Source organism: Epinephelus moara, chromosome 13 (genome assembly GCF_006386435.1).
Source record: "Epinephelus moara isolate mb chromosome 13, YSFRI_EMoa_1.0, whole genome shotgun sequence".
NCBI classification, from domain to species: domain Eukaryota; kingdom Metazoa; phylum Chordata; class Actinopteri; order Perciformes; family Serranidae; genus Epinephelus; species Epinephelus moara.
In genome coordinates, this window is record NC_065518.1 from 9,758,937 (window position 1) to 9,774,951 (window position 16,015).

General features: G+C 42.2%; 1 protein-coding gene across 4 annotated transcripts in view; it reads left to right on the forward strand.

Moving 5' to 3' along the window:
- Positions 1-14,722, forward strand: part of LOC126399613 (thyroid hormone receptor alpha-B) — a 227,492-nt gene extending 212,770 nt beyond the window's left edge. For all 4 annotated transcript variants that reach the window (XM_050059706.1, XM_050059708.1, XM_050059707.1 and 1 more), the window contains 3 exons: positions 2,154-2,300; positions 8,128-8,386; positions 9,942-14,722. In XM_050059706.1, the coding sequence (XP_049915663.1) occupies positions 2,154-2,300; positions 8,128-8,386; positions 9,942-10,192 (657 nt within the window). In that variant the 3' untranslated portion in view covers positions 10,193-14,722. The remainder of the gene's footprint in view (positions 1-2,153; positions 2,301-8,127; positions 8,387-9,941) is intronic.
- The last annotated feature ends 1,293 nt before the right edge of the window (positions 14,723-16,015 follow it).

Sequence of the window (16,015 nt, forward strand, 5' to 3'; positions counted from 1 at the left end):
GAGTGTAGGGAGCAAGTCCTTGTCCATGGAGTCTGCCATGTTGCACCATCATGTTTCTGCGGTTGCCCAGTACGAACGAACCAACTCTAGATGGGGCCATTTGCGTTTTTGCATCAGCCATGGTAGTTTGCAGCCCCTTTGTGATGAGCAACATCGGAAAAACACTGATTGTTTAACGTGAAACTGCTTTATTTTAGTATTGTTACCTCTTTAAATCACCGGATCTGTTTGTTTTGGAGAGGAAAAGACCTCTGCGGATAATTTGGCTCCCAATAAAAACCTCCTGAATGATGAACACTAAGGAAACCCTAGCCAGTTGAAGTTTCAGCTGGTTGCAATCTGCAGTCCTCAACGCTAGACGCCACTAAATCTCCTTAAATCTTACACGCTGCTCCTTCAACGTTCCATTTAACCCATGGTAAAATTCTTTACATTCTTTATTGTACTTAACGTACTTCCTTACCCTTACTGTTGCGCTCAGCCCTTAGTCCATTGGTTCCTACTGAAGACATAAATCAAACACGCGTAAATAGCACATTTGTTGCGGACTAATTTCAGCTGCGGATTCATCCCCTTTTGGCACATCAGTGAGTATCTGGAGCAGCAGGAAGGCGTATTTGGGATTGAGTCAAAGTAAACTACAGTCTGTGTGTTAATGGTAATGAAGGAAAATTATGATGTGGCTCACTGATGTGTTTTTAATAGTTTTTGGACATCAATTGAGCTCTGTGGTTCAGAATCAGAATGTATTGCCAAGTAGATTTTCACATACGAGGAGTTTGCTTTGGAGTAATGGTGCACACCCATGAACATATTAAAGAAGAAAGAAGAAGAACAACTATTGCAAAAATCAAGCGATATAAATAAAGAACAGAAGAAACATACAATAAATTACGTACAAAATATCTAAATAAAAATTAAAGGGTTGTGCAGTTTTTAAAGTGGTACCTGTGTGCAAAGTATTGTCCAAGAAACGTGAAACAGTTTACATCATGAAGTATAAAAAGACAGTGTACTGAGATAATAGTACAAGAGACGTGCATTAATGTAACGTGTAGTGTGTAGGCAGAGGTCTGTGTTAGTTCCTGGGTTGCAGTCAGGAGAAAACTGGTCCTGTGGCGTGAGGTTTTGGTCCTGATACACCGCAACCTCAATCCTGAAGGAAGTGGTTCAAAGAGTTTGTGTCTGGGGCGGGAGGGGTCAGCCAGAATCTTTCCTACCCGCCTCAGGGTCCTGGAGGGTCCTCAGGGTCCTGGAGCGATGGCAGATTGCAGTCAATTACCTTCTCTGCAGAGCAAATGATACGCCGCAGTCTGCTTTTGTCCTTGGCAGTGGCAGCAGCGTCCCAGATGGTGATGGAGGAGATGAGGCCAATGGTAGAAGTGCACCATCATTGTCTTTGGCAGGTTGAACCTCTTCAGCTGCTGCAGGAAGTTCATCCTCTGCTGATGTTACGGTCCCACTTGAGGTCCTGGGTGATGATGGAGCCAGAAGGACTCCACAGTGTTGACTGGGGACTCACACAGGGCGATGGGGTGGGTGGGGCTGCAGACTTCCGGGGATCCACTGGTTAGTCTGTCCGGTCACCAGATGGTCAGTGTCCCTCTTGTCGGCAGACTCAGCCTCACCAGAGATGAGTCCAATTAGGGTGGTGTTTCCATGAACTACAGGAGCTTGACAGACTGGTGACTGGAGGTGCAGCTGTTGGTGGACAGAGACAAGTAGGGAGAAAGGGAAGCAGCCTTGAGGCGAAGCGGTGCTGAGGGTACGAGAGTCAGAGACATGTTCAGGTTGGTTGGTTTGTCAGCAGAATCTTTGTTGACCCAATGTTCATGAAACTTAGTGGAAGGGTGTACGATGGGCGGAGGAAGAATCTGTTTCATTTTGGAGCTGAACCAAATCACAAAGGATCTATGAATTGTTTTTTTAATTTCATTGACATTCGGAGATAGGGCATCTGGTCTTGGCATAGGTCTACACTGTCCGAGTGCCCTTCCAGTTATTAATGTTTATTGTTTGGTCTTTTCTCTGGACATGCTTCCAAAAATAATCACCTTAGCTAGCCACTTACTCAATTTTAATTCCTTTGCTCATGTCTGCTGTCATTTCCGACTGCGCTCTAATCAACCACCCACGTTTGTTTTCCCATTTAGCCAGAAAAAATCGGCCAGTCCCCGGTTGCCCCGACGTCAGACGGAGACAAGGTGGACCTGGAGGCCTTCAGCGAGTTCACCAAGATCATCACTCCTGCCATCACCCGTGTGGTCGACTTTGCCAAAAAACTGCCCATGTTCTCTGAGGTAAGTGTTGGCTAATGGTCTCGGGGAGCAGAGGGCAAGTGTGGGAGACACATGCAGAGAAATATAACACACAGCAGACACAGCAGAGCTGCTCTCATCCTGTGAGTGTGTGTCAGGTGAGGAAATGTGTGATTAAGGAGGTCAGTTTATCTCACAGGATTACAGCTCCTCTGTCTGAGGAGGTGCAAGAGTTCCTCCTGATATTTACAACTTAACAGTGCACTGTGGAAAAAGACAAATGGATTGTGGAAAAAATGTCAAACACACCTAAGATTTTCTAAATCTTTACAGTTTAAATCAGTAATATTACACTTAAGGATGAGCTTCACTGTCATTATTGGCACGACAGTGATGCAACCAGAACTTACGTGCAGGCACCTCGGTCCTGCTGCGTCACTGAAGTGCCAATAATGACAGTAAAGCTCATAATTAAGTGTAATATTGCAATCGTACAACAGTTACCAACAAAATAAAAACATACTCTAAATGTGTTCATTTTGCAGGGCGATTGGCTCTAAAAATTAAACACCTTTTGCAAGTGTTATCTCCCCTTCCATGGAAACACATGGGGTTGGACTAATAACGGGAAAACAGTCAGTAGCGTCTTTATTTTTTAACATTTTTTACGTTCAATAAGTATAGGAAAAAAAGACGAGTAGGAGGTCATGGGATGTTTACAAAGACAGATTTTTTCTAGTTTAAAGTAGGGTGTCATATATGGTACATACCATAATGTGTGTGAGTGGAGTGAGTGGAGTCTTTCGTATGGAGTAGGTCATCTGTTCCAGAAGGTGTAAGTGTCTAACAAGTTTAATAAAGAGACTAGCAGTAGGGCAGTTTTTCGGTAGCCAGTATTTTGTAATGACCTTTTTACTTGCTAGGTATCATCTTTACTTAGTCCATCAGGGATGTGTCCAAGATAAAGGGACGTGAATGTTGGACTAATGCTGACACCCAAAGTTTCCAACATAAAGGTTCAAAGCATTGCTTCATTTCACAAAGATTACAGCATTCATTCATTTTCCGTAACCACTTATCCTGTTGGGGGTTGCAGGGTCGCTGGAGCCTATCCCAGCTGACACTGGGTGAGAGGCAGGGTTCACTCTGGACAGGTCACCAGACTATCACAGGGCTGACACATAGAGACAGACAACCATTCACACTCACATTCACACCTACGGACAAGTTAGAGTCACCAATTAACCTGCATGTCTTTGGACTGTGGGAGGAAGCTGGAGGAAACCTGACACGAGGGGCACATGCAAACTCAAACGCCCTGATGTGTGTTAAATGATCATTTCAAGTCAGAGTGAACACCAGCAATATGCTGAAACACCTTTCTACGCAACATGAGCTTAAAATCCAAGAATACGATGCGTTTCACACTCTCTGCACGAGTGTCACTGCTTCCCAGCTGAGCAGCGTGTCTGTTACCGATGGTAAATATCCTGCTAGAATAACATTAGCGCCACGCAGACAGGCAGAGCACATACAGTATTGTCTTAGACTAAGATAACACTCAAACAGTGGGGCTTTTGCACACCTCAGTCACATGCGTGCCTTTTCTTCTCCTCTGTTTCTTCACTGTGTTCAGACTAAAACTGTTGCGTTAACGTCAACAACCTGTGAAAGCTTTCTTTTGTTTCCCACAGAAAATTGATCAGGATTCAGGACACACACTATCTTAGTGGGTGGAGCAGGCATCACATGTACAAAGGCAGTTTCCTTGCCGCAGAGGCCGCAGGATGTCATCTAGTGTCTCTTCCCCTTTCATGCTCAAACTGTCCTATCAAATAAAAGAAAAAAAAAATGGTATCAACACTGGTGTCAGTAAAATCTTACCCATCCTTAACCACACATAAACACAAGATAACTGCTAAAAGAAAAAAAAAATCATGGACAGATTTATCTACTATGCCAGCAGCTATTGTTTTTAGATATCACTATGTCATTGATTCGCAGACACAGCTGTTGTGATCCAAACATTTCCAATAACTCCAGAGGGTTGTTAAGTCCAAAAGTCAACACTGACCCATTCTGGAGTATTCCAATGGTGCCCCGGTACTGCTTCACTGCCAGCAGGGCGATAGGGCAGGACAGGGGGACACTCCCCTGACTTAATTATTTATTATTATTGATTATTATTTAATTATTGGTAACAGGGTAAAGGTAGGATTAGGTTTAATATATTTCCCTCCCCTTTTATTTATATATTTTTTATTACTTTTATCATTACTTTTATTTATTTTTCATTATTTTTTAATTTTATTATTATTATTATTACTTTTATTTGTATTTTATTTGGTCTTTTATTTTTATTATTGTTACTGTTATTTATTATTATTACTTTTATTCATTTTATTATTTTTATTAATATTGATACTTTTATTTATTATTTTTACTTTCATTTTTTATTTTTTATTAATATTATTAATATATATGTTTTTATTATTACTTATACATATTTTTATTATTTTTTCTTTTATTATTATTATTGTTGTTCATACATTTTTATATTATTATTTCTTTTTTTTTCTTTTCCTTTCTCCTCTTCCCTCACCCTTTCACCTGTCAACCTGTAGAGTATAGACGCACGACAGCCAACATAACCTCGATAGATGAAAACATTCCCAAAATTCACAACATTTTAAAATAAATACTCTGCTTTTTTCCATGTGTTGGCATATGAATTAAATAAAGTTAATTAAAAAATTAAGAAAACAATCCATGTTGTAATAATATTGTAGCTTACTGGTTTTTGATTCAGCTCTGGTAGTTACCATGTTGCCATGGAAATAAGGGAGTAATATTTACAGTGATGTCGACAGTGTGCTGTCATGCTGATTTGATCACCTTCTGAGTGCGTAGTCGACTAATTAGACCACCTGGTCGGATTCCGATTGTTGTATCATAGAAAAAGCACAAAGCCCAGGTAAATATGCAGATCACTCACATGTTGCCGTGGCGCTCACACCGAACATACGTCTGCCTTCGAAAATAAACCCAGAAGCATCTTTTGTTGCCGCTGACAATCAGAGAGGCATTCCTGCTCCTGCTCGCCCCGCCTTGATTAGCAACATGTAATCATGTTTCTTTTCTCTCTGCTGCTTGTAATGAGACCCTAGATTGGATAATTATCAGGGTAGCTGAGTTATTGTCGAGTGGGACGGTTGCTGCGTGTGTGTGCGTGTGTGTGTGTGGGAGAGGAAAGGTTGTAACTGTAATCCATTTTCTGAGAATATAAATCAAGATATTTTTGAAATCAGAGGTCGTCACTTTTTAATCACCATATTTTAAGGTTGAATTCACTCAGATTGTTGTGTTATTATATAAATGTTACCGTTATGATGGATGCTTCTATTCAAATGAGAGCGTAAACTATAATACTGCTGCTAGATCTCCTATTCATTTAGAGACGGAGAAACTAAAACAGATAAGGATGCAGAGTTTTAGTATTCCAGACACCGCAGCAGATAATCAGTCATATTTAATATGTTATCTTTTATTCACAATATAATAGATTATATTATTAGAGAGGCATTTTTAATCTGATGAAGGATTCAGAGGGAGAGAACCTGTTTAGCCTACGTGAGATCTCTTCACGCGGCTGCAGTGAATTACCGATAAGAATGCACAGAAACAAAGCCAGCCTTTATTGAGCCACTAAAAATTAAGCATGCCCTCCAGGTACACATTTACAAGACAAATCAAGCCAATTAATGCCAATTAATCCGCTCAGCAGTCAAGAGCAGTGAGTTACATTTAGGTGAGATTTAATTCAGCACACCAGAGTCTGTAGATTTAATCAAATGGGTTTCAACCCAGAGATTCTAATATCCATGTAAATCAGGGTGTATTAGTCATAATCTGTGTTCATCAGTGGAAAAACATGTCTGCTGCTGCTTTTCAACCCGTCTCCATGTTGCTCCCACTCCCCTCCCGTCCTCTCCTCCACATCTGTGATAATCATGATGCTTCAGTATCCATTTCTGCTTATCAACGGATATGATTATTTTATTTTCTTCCTAATTGTTTTCTCTCTACATCTGTACAACGAGGCATCACTCCTCTGAGGAGAAGCTGTGTTAGCGCTCTGCTGTGTTTTTGTGTTGTTATAGTTGAGGACATCTCATTTTGGATTTTTTTTTCAAGTAATCAGGGGTTTGGGAGGTTACTCTTGATCTGTTACAGGTTTCAGATCACTAGTTACTCTGTTAAAAATGTATTCTAACAGGGCGTCGGTAGAGTAGTGGATAGTGCCGGCGCCCCATGTACAGGGGCGATGCCTCGCTGCAGCAGTCGCAGGTTCGACTCCGGCTTGCAACCCTTTGCTACATGTCAACCCCCACTCTCTCTCTCTCACCCCATTTCAATCTGTCCTGTCCATTAAAGGCAAAAAGCCCCAAAAAATAATCTTTTTTTTTTTTTTTTTTTAAATGTATTCTAACAATTTTAGTGACTTCAATAACCTGTTACATGTAAGCACTTTTAATTATTTTCCTAACAAATGTTTTAAACTGGACCTTTTAAGCTGGAAAAATGTCCAGAAAAAAAAAAGAATTTATATATTCTACATATTAACTTTTTCCAAAAACAATATGTTCGGATGTAACCCCTTTTGCAATCACCAATATATTGAGTAGTAACTGTAACAGATTATATTTACATTTATTTGTTTAATTACATGTAACTGGTTACTCCCCAATACTTAAAGTAATTATGACTGAGTGGCTGATTTTTAATTTTTAATTTATTTATCTATTTTTTCATTTTCTTGTTAAACTACCTGAATGTAATCGACATTTTGTCATCTGCTGCTCTCCAAACTCTAAACATGTAGTTGTGAAGGGCAACACAGAAGGAAAAATGTAAATATTCTCGACTTGTTGACCAAAAAGAGCCAAAATATACCTCATTATTTTTACAAATGACTGTTTAATCATATTTATTTATCCCCAAGTATGTCATAATAAATATTTTTAATCAATTATCAATATCTTTAACAGGAAAAAGTAACTTTTTGCCCTTTATGGTCAGGTTTTTTTCAATTTATTTATTTATTAAAAAAAAAAAAACATTTTCTAAATGCTGTTTTTGAAAACTGCTGTACAATAAAATTAATGAAATAATAATAATAATAATAAACTTTATAGAGCATTTATCAAAACAAAGTTAAATGTATTTCATAGAGAAAAAAATAAAATAAATATATAAATAAAATACCTAAATTAATTACAGAATACATAAAGGGCAAACTTAAAAATGACAAACAAGACATTTAAAACAGATGAAAATAAACACACAGCTCAGATAAAATCAGGATATGCTTTCCAATAAAAGTACATTTTTAGAAAAATGACGCTAACTCAGACAGCTTTATTTTATCGAGCAGGTCGTTTTAGAGCCTCGGGGTGCTGATTGTAAAAGCTCTGTCCACTTAAGTTTCCGGCTGGACTCTGAAGAGACAGAAGACCACTTTAGAGCAAGAGTTAGTGCTATAAATGAAATGACAAGAATCAAATGCAGTCAGAAACTGACTCAATAAGACAATTAGAGTCAAAATAGTTTGAGCATATACCCAACCCCTCCTCCATTATCCATCTGTTCTACAACTGTAACCCTGCGTCAAAATAAAAGGAAAAGTGGGAACTACTTTCTCTGTTACTGCAGGAAGAATGTTGAAATGGTGAAATTATCCATCATGATTTCCTCCCTGTAAAGACTGTTATTTTTTACAGCTTCAAAATGGGTTCAATATACTATATAGTTGTTTAAAAATAAAGAATAACCTTGTATTAATTATTTAAAAACCCTCTTTTTCCACCAGCTACCTTGTGAAGACCAGATCATCCTGTTGAAGGGCTGCTGCATGGAGATCATGTCGCTGCGAGCTGCCATGCGCTACGACCCAGAAAGTGAGACGCTGACGCTGGGAGGGGAGATGGCCGTGAAGCGTGAGCAGCTGAAGAACGGCGGGCTGGGCGTGGTGTCGGACGCCATCTTCGACCTGGGCAAGAGCCTGGCGCAGTTTAACCTGGACGACACGGAGGTGGCGCTGTTGCAGGCCGTGCTGCTCATGAGCTCAGGTTGTTGTTGACTCCAGAACTTCTGACTTCCTCCTAAATCTCAAAGCTGCATGACTGCGCCTTCACTCTGTGCAAGCGGCTGCTTTTAACAGCGGTGGTCTGAGTTTGAGCTCATTGTAATGTAAATTTAAATTTTCAGTCTTGTGTGCCCTCGGAGACACAATTCCATGACAGTCCATATTCATTACCCGCTGCTTTACACAGTATATATTGTAGCCTATTGTGAATCAGAATGTAATTATGGACTGAAGATTAAAGTCCACATACACACTCAGAGCTGAAAGGAGCAAATCTAAATCTCATCCTAAATGTGATTAAAAAGCCTTCACTCCTGGTTTGTTCTTTGGAGGAACTCTAACATCAGACTAATTTGGGGTTTTAGGACACAAGTCACATCATGTGCTCGGAGTTTTGAAATATTAGGATGCAAATAAAGACAGGATGCGTAGAATCAGGGCGTCTTGCAACAGAAACATAATCATTCTCAGGGTATCCTCTGGTGTAGGGGAAAAAAATCACTTCAGTTTGGCAACTTTCTCTTACAAATTCATTTTTTCAAATGTCTGAATCAATATTATTTAAATGCAGAGGCGGCAAGAAGTTGCTGCCTTTATTGTGGTAGTCTAAAAGTACCATTATATTTATTTCAAGAAAATCAAAGCAGAAGCAAGAAAGCAAAAATTGGCGGACAATCCGAGGAGAAAGACCTCCATCACCTCGAATACCAACTGAATTCAGCTCGTCCAGTGTTAACTCCCCGCCTGATCAGCAAACTTTCTGTTGCTGCGGTTACACAGATCAGACCCTGCACGCTGTGAACCTCGGCACTACAGTTTGCACTGTCTGAATTCAAGTTGCTACAGCAGCTAGTGAAGCAATGTCACCAACTACACTAGCTCCAAAAGTTGCCAGATAATGTCATACATAACGCTCATTTGCATATTGGTGACATCACTGAATATTTATTGAAGCATTTAAACTTCGCTGAAATAGATTCAAAAGAAAAATCCTCAACAAAACGTGATAGGCACAAGAGCTAATCAGCTTAGGGACGTACACATGCTGCGTCTTTAACTGCCTTGAAAGCGCGAGATCAACCCCAACAAGAGACCACCTCTTCAGGAGGGTCTCAGTCCAGTTGTTTTGGTGCACGAGTGTGATTGCTGTGTTCACACCTGCCCGAACGAACCGCACTGAGGGGGCGAACGGACTTGACTTTTAGTTGAACTGAACCAAACAAGGCAGGTGTGAAAGCACCCTAAAAAGTAAGATAAAACATGAAATCAAACAATGCTACCAAACTCCAAACCCAGCCATGACAGTACAGAAAGTGTTTCTCAATGATCATTGTCCATAACAGCATATGAAAGTGTTCAGTGAGCTGACTGACAGCCACATGTTACTTCCAGAATGTTGACATTTAGTCAGAATTAGACTGAGTTGATGATTTCTTATGCGTTCATTTTCAAATGCTCTCCCTCCTTCCTCCCTTCTCCCCCTCTTATCTCTTCCTGTCTTTCCTCCCTCCCTCCACACTGACTCCCCCTGTCACCAGATCGTTCTGGCCTGACCTGCATGGAGAAGATCGAGAAGTGCCAGGAGACCTACCTGCTGGCGTTCGAGCACTACATCAACTACCGCAAGCACAACATTCCTCACTTCTGGCCGAAGCTCCTGATGAAGGTGACAGACCTGCGGATGATCGGGGCGTGCCACGCCAGCCGCTTCCTTCACATGAAGGTGGAGTGTCCCAACGAACTCTTCCCCCCGCTCTTCCTGGAGGTCTTCGAGGACCAGGAGGTGTGAAAAACACAGTTGCCACCAAGCAAAGGGAAGAGGAAGTTGGGGCTAACTGGGAGATGGGAAGGGCCATCATTTTTATAGGGGAAGGATGGAGGGAGAGTCCTCTCGTCAGGAATCTGCATTTCTCCAACATCGCATTTACAGTACGTGGTTTAAAAACTGGAACCAACAATAACAGAAACAACACACCAGCAACAGGAGAGTCAAGCAAACAGAGGATTTTGTTTTTTGAGCACCCTCTCCTCCACCTCTTTCTCCTCCTTTTACTTACCCCTGTTTTAAAATCCGTGTGGGGGCCCTTCTGTCTGAGCATGATGTCTTATCTAGTAAGAGTTGTAGCCATTTGCCAAGACACGTACACCGACACACACAGCGCGCGCACACACACACACATACACACACACACACACACACACACACACACACACACACACACACACACACACACACACACACAGCCTGTTCCACCTCAGTTCTTCAGAGCAGCGCTCTTTGCAGGGGTCCGTTCCCCCTGTCTGGTTCTCTCTCTTTTTTTTTTAAGCGGTCACAGATTTACACACCTTTTGAAGCCCATGTTTCCAGCTTCCCTGCTGGCCAGCACCTCTCAGTATTATTTCTGAATAAGTGTTAAGGCAGTAATTCAGAAAATATGGACATCAGTGTCACATTATAGCTCACAGTCATGCAGGCACAACGCAATCAGCAAAAACACTGCACATTCAAAATTTCAGCAGGCGCCTTCAACCGTAACTTTGGTGTATAATGGCTGCAGTAAAGCAGAGTTACCAGACCTAGTCTTTTATCAATTCCTCAACTCAATCTGAGCCGTTACAGCTGTTTTTGGAGCTTCTTCTTAGATCCCAGTGAAACCGGTGCTATATTTATATAAGGCTATTCCAGTTTTATGAAATTGTGTTGTCTACCTTTAAAAAAAATGTGCAGACCATGGCTCCATATCTACCTTCAGTTTTGTCATTGGACCGGCTCCTGTGACATACACACACACACACTGACACACACGCACACACATATATGAGCAGACTTGCCTTGTCATTGCCCGTGCTGCTTGTGCCAGCAGCCTGCCGTCGTATTAATGACAATTAAGCCCTCCTCTCTCCAAGGAGTTACTGCAGTGAAAGAAAGAAAGAAAGAAAGAAAGAAGGGAGAGGAGGGAGGAGATGAGATAGAGCGAGGAAGCAAGATTTAATAGCTGGACTGTAGAGTCAGAGCCAGGGTCAAAATTAAATCTCCCACATGCAGCCTCCAAGGAGGTTTTCAATAGCAGCAACCACCAGCGAGACAGCAAAGCTCATCTTACACACACACACACATACGCAAACACACACTCTCACATAGACATAAACACAAACATGAAAACACACAACATCACCTCAGAGTAACGTGAATGCCTCATTTTACTGTATGCACTGCACAGCAGTGTCAATATACAGCCCTAACCTGCAGGGTTTGTACAGAGTCCTCTCCTCACGGACTCAACTCAGTGTGGCCCCTCCAGGCTTCCATACACATTTGCCTTTTTTTACCATGGGCGTCACTGAGAGCAGGCAAATGCCAAGAAGGCTACCATTTACCTCAAAGTGGATACACCCCCAGGCTGGGGCAGCAATACTGCCCTCGTGGTGTCAGGCACTACCTCACCTCTGTGGACACGGGGCAGCTGCCCACAGCCTACACACACACACACACACACACAGACATACACCATTCAAGTTGGCGCACGTGTAGGTTAACACACACATGTGCATAATATTTACTTAGGTGCACACTTGGAAAGACAAAACGCTCACGTCATACACAAACACACAACACCCACATGCACACACACACCCTCAGTGCTATCACTTGGTTGAAATGAAATACCATTGAAGACAGGAGGGCCAGCCATCCCCTCGGAGGGTTAAACCCACTCCAGGGAATGGTACCCATTACATTCGGGTTATCTCTTTTTGTTATATGGGACCAAGTGTCGTCTTTTGAAATTTGGATTTACCTGTTTCTGTCAAAACAGAAACCGACTCACAGAAGCGGCGAAGGACAGTGTAGATGTGCAGCCCAGCTGACACCCATCCACGCGAGTAGCGAGAGGATAGGCGACAGAGAGTACCTGAAAACCCCTCGGTGGCCACGCCCGTTGAATTAGCATGCAGAGAAAGGGCCGTTTCCGTCTGCATCATGGCGATCTTCCGCAGTACGCTCATGATGGCTGTCATTGGATCTTGATAAATACTTTCACAGTAATAAGCTTTCTTTCATGCATGGACGGTGCATCAGACGTAAAAAAAAGTAGAATGTTCTCAACCGAAATTAAGCTTCTCAAGAGGCAACTCTAAAGCTCTTTTAGTCTCGTGCACTTTACCAATGCTCACCACTATAATGGTAATATGTCACGGCAAACATCCATGGCAGGTATCATAGTGCGCTAGCCAAACGACCATTCAAGAATGTTGATTTGATTAAAAAAAGCCCGCTCTGTTCATTCCAATTCTGGGGCCAAGCCAAATCTAACTGGGTTCACCACTCTTACGAGAAGAGAATGAAAGAAAAGAGAGACTAAGAAAATCTATTTTATATTCAATGCCAAGCAGTAGTTGATACTGGGCACTTGTACAGGATGGGTAATCTGCACCCCTCAGAAGTACCTAAGCAGAGTAACATGTGGCAGGGATCATGGGCAGTCGTCACGGATGGCCAAGCCGCAGTGCTCCGACGTTGGAGCAATGCTGAGAGGAGAGAGGAACTGGAACGCCACCTTTGGGCAAAATGGTGGAGTCTGGTCTGACTCCAAGAAGAACCCCCCTTTCAAAAGATCATCACCACTGCTTTTCAGAGACCCATCCCCTGCCCAGCCTTACCCCTACTCTAGACCATGACAATGCCCTTTTCTCCAGAGCCTAGCTCAGACTAAATTGCACCCCACCACCATTAACACAGCCCCCACCCAGCCTGGCTGGTGGGAGTTTTTGCACTACTGCAGCGGTCCTCCTTTCAGCCCCTGACTCATCAAAGTTTAACCAACACCTGTGGTTGGATTACCTGTTAGTCTCCCTCACCAAAACTCATCTCAAACGGGGTGAGTTTTGATGGGGAGACTAAACTGGGGTGAGTTTTGGTGGGGCGGCTCCAAAGCAGCAGTTTTGGAGTTTAGGCTGCTCTGTGTAACAGAGGCTGGCAGTCGCAGTGGGCTCAGTCCCAAACCTGACCCGTTGTCAGTATTAGACCAACAGCACATGACCCTCACTTGTTAACCAACCTGACCAGGGATGGAGAGAGATCCCTGCGTAGGAGGGCTATGTAGCACTTACTCATTCTCCCTGTAGTACTCCATTTTCCCATCATCCTCCCTCTAGAGTCAGCCCAGTGACATTTCAAATTCAGAGCCCTCCCTTCCATCGTCATCTTCTCTCCCCCTCTCCTCTTCCCTAAGCACCCTAGCTATCGCACCCACTCGCCGCAGAGTGGGGATGCCCCCAGTTTGGCCCAGAATCATTGACACCAAACGGGATCCAGGCCTCTACCTTGTGAGACAAGGCTGGCCATAACTGCTCTTTAGAGTGGCGCCACCGAATGAATGTGAACGGCAAAGCAGCAGCGACGGGAACGAGAGACTTGAGCGCAAGATTGTGAGGATGTGAGAGAAGAAGAAGAAAGCGCGGGACAGGAAACATAAAAAGCCGAGGGCCCCGACCCTCACTGCCATCATTGACGTGGGTGCGAGAGGGTGATGTGGCAGGTTGTAGAGACGATGTTAACAAACACTCGGAGGAAGGGGAGACGGCGGTGCAGGAATACGTACGGTCTCCCCCTTCAGCTCCCACAACAACCGCATATGAGCCCCTGCTCCCATGCCAGCTGACAACCCCAAATGTCCCCCTCAGCTCCCTCCAGAAGGATAACCTCCAACTCTCATGTGGTGAGGATCAGAAAGAGATCCCTCACTCCGGAGAGGCAGGTTTGGAATTCCAACACGTCTTTGTAAAAGAACTGAAAAAGAGAAAAAAAAAAACCTATCGATGTCCTTTGTTCTCGTGAGCTGACTGGGTATGTGTGTGTGACAGTAGGGGTTATAATGCTGCTTTACCTTCTGAGTCTGATTTAGATTAAGAAAAAAAAGATATATGAAATGATAATAAATCCACAAAACAAAAATTTAAAGAGATGACTTTAAAAAAAGACTCCTGAACAAAAATTATTGGAGATATTTTCATTTTATCATTGTTTTCTTATTTTTCTGTTTGTTTTTTGACGCTTAAAACTGCTCTGTGTAAAAAAAAAAGGAAAAAAAAAACAGCTGTAGTCACTTTTTGACCATGCGTGCAGTGTAACATAGAAACTATTTCACTTCTTTTTCACATCTATACTTTGTGTTGATAAGCCAACTGATCTGTTTGTCTGTGTATCTGTCCAAGTTGTCCGTCCCCTTTTATCAGGAGGAATTTACAACCAACAAAACAGGAATTTCTTTTTTTTTTTATATATATATATATATATATATTTTGTTTTTGTTTTTTTTTTATGAAATACAACTTTGGAAAAAAAACACAAACAGGAAAAATAATGCAACAGAAACTGAAAATACAAAAAAAAAAAAAAAAATGAAACAATCTTGTCATACCTCACACAACACAAAACTCAAAGGAACTTGGGAGGAGTCATTTTGCAGGCACATGTGAAAGTTCAGAGATGCATATATAGATTTAAAAAAGTGTATATGTTCAGATAATATGTGCTTGTGTGTACGCATCAGTAGAAGTTACAAAAGGACTCTTCCCTCAAGCTTTTGTGCTCTCTCTTATTTGGTTGTGAGACGTTAGAGATCATCTGCTAATGTGAGCATTTCTCCAACTTAAAGGCACAGTCTAAAGACAGCAAACTTAAAATGTGAATGGCCCAGAGACTGAGGGATTATGACTTTTGTAATGGCTGAGAGTTTTATGGTATTGAATGTAGCTGACAGGAGGGGGCTGGACCTGAGCCCGGCACCCACAACCCAACTTCCACACACCAGCAGAAAAGATAGTGGTGTCACACAGACGTTATAAAACAAAACAACAAAACTGAGAATATATATTGCCCGTCTGCAAGGTGCAATACTATGTTATGTATTTTTGTATGTTTTCTGTTTTGATTTTATTTTCGTTTCATTTACATTTTATTTTGGCCATAACCAAGGATGTAAATACAAAAACATACAACACTCAAGATTTATTGCAGCAAATTTAACCTCTCCATCCCGCTGTCATGTAAGAGGAAAAACAAAACAAAAAAAAGCAAAGTAATGTGTAATGCTTCATACATGTGTATGTGTGCACTCTCTCACATGTGCATGCTGACCCATATTCAGAAGTGCCCCGTGACGTTAATCATGAACCCTGTGCCTCCTGTTGTTTGCAAAGAGATAGAGTCGTACCCCTCATATTCTCACGACATGACACGCTACACATGAATGCCTAGAGTCGTGTGTGTGTTCACATATGGAATCAGTTCTTCCCAACTTGTTGATGTGTGTGTTGCCAGCAGCCACAGTGGCGAAAGGTTAGCAGAGGCAGGGAGGTGGTTTTGTGGGAGTAAAGTGGGAGGTGGGAGGCATGAGTAGAATGTAAGCAAGGTAGTACTTGGCATGAATGTCAGCTAACGTGGCTGCAACAGCACCCGCATCAAAGTTGGGAAAGGCCAAATGGATTTGTCCGCCTCCCCATCGTCCCCCAGAGGCCGGCCTAAAAACCTTGACAGCTCAGTTTTTGATACATGGTAGACATGAACCTGGACCAGGGGCCCCATTTACACTTCATGTGTCTTGTATCTAGA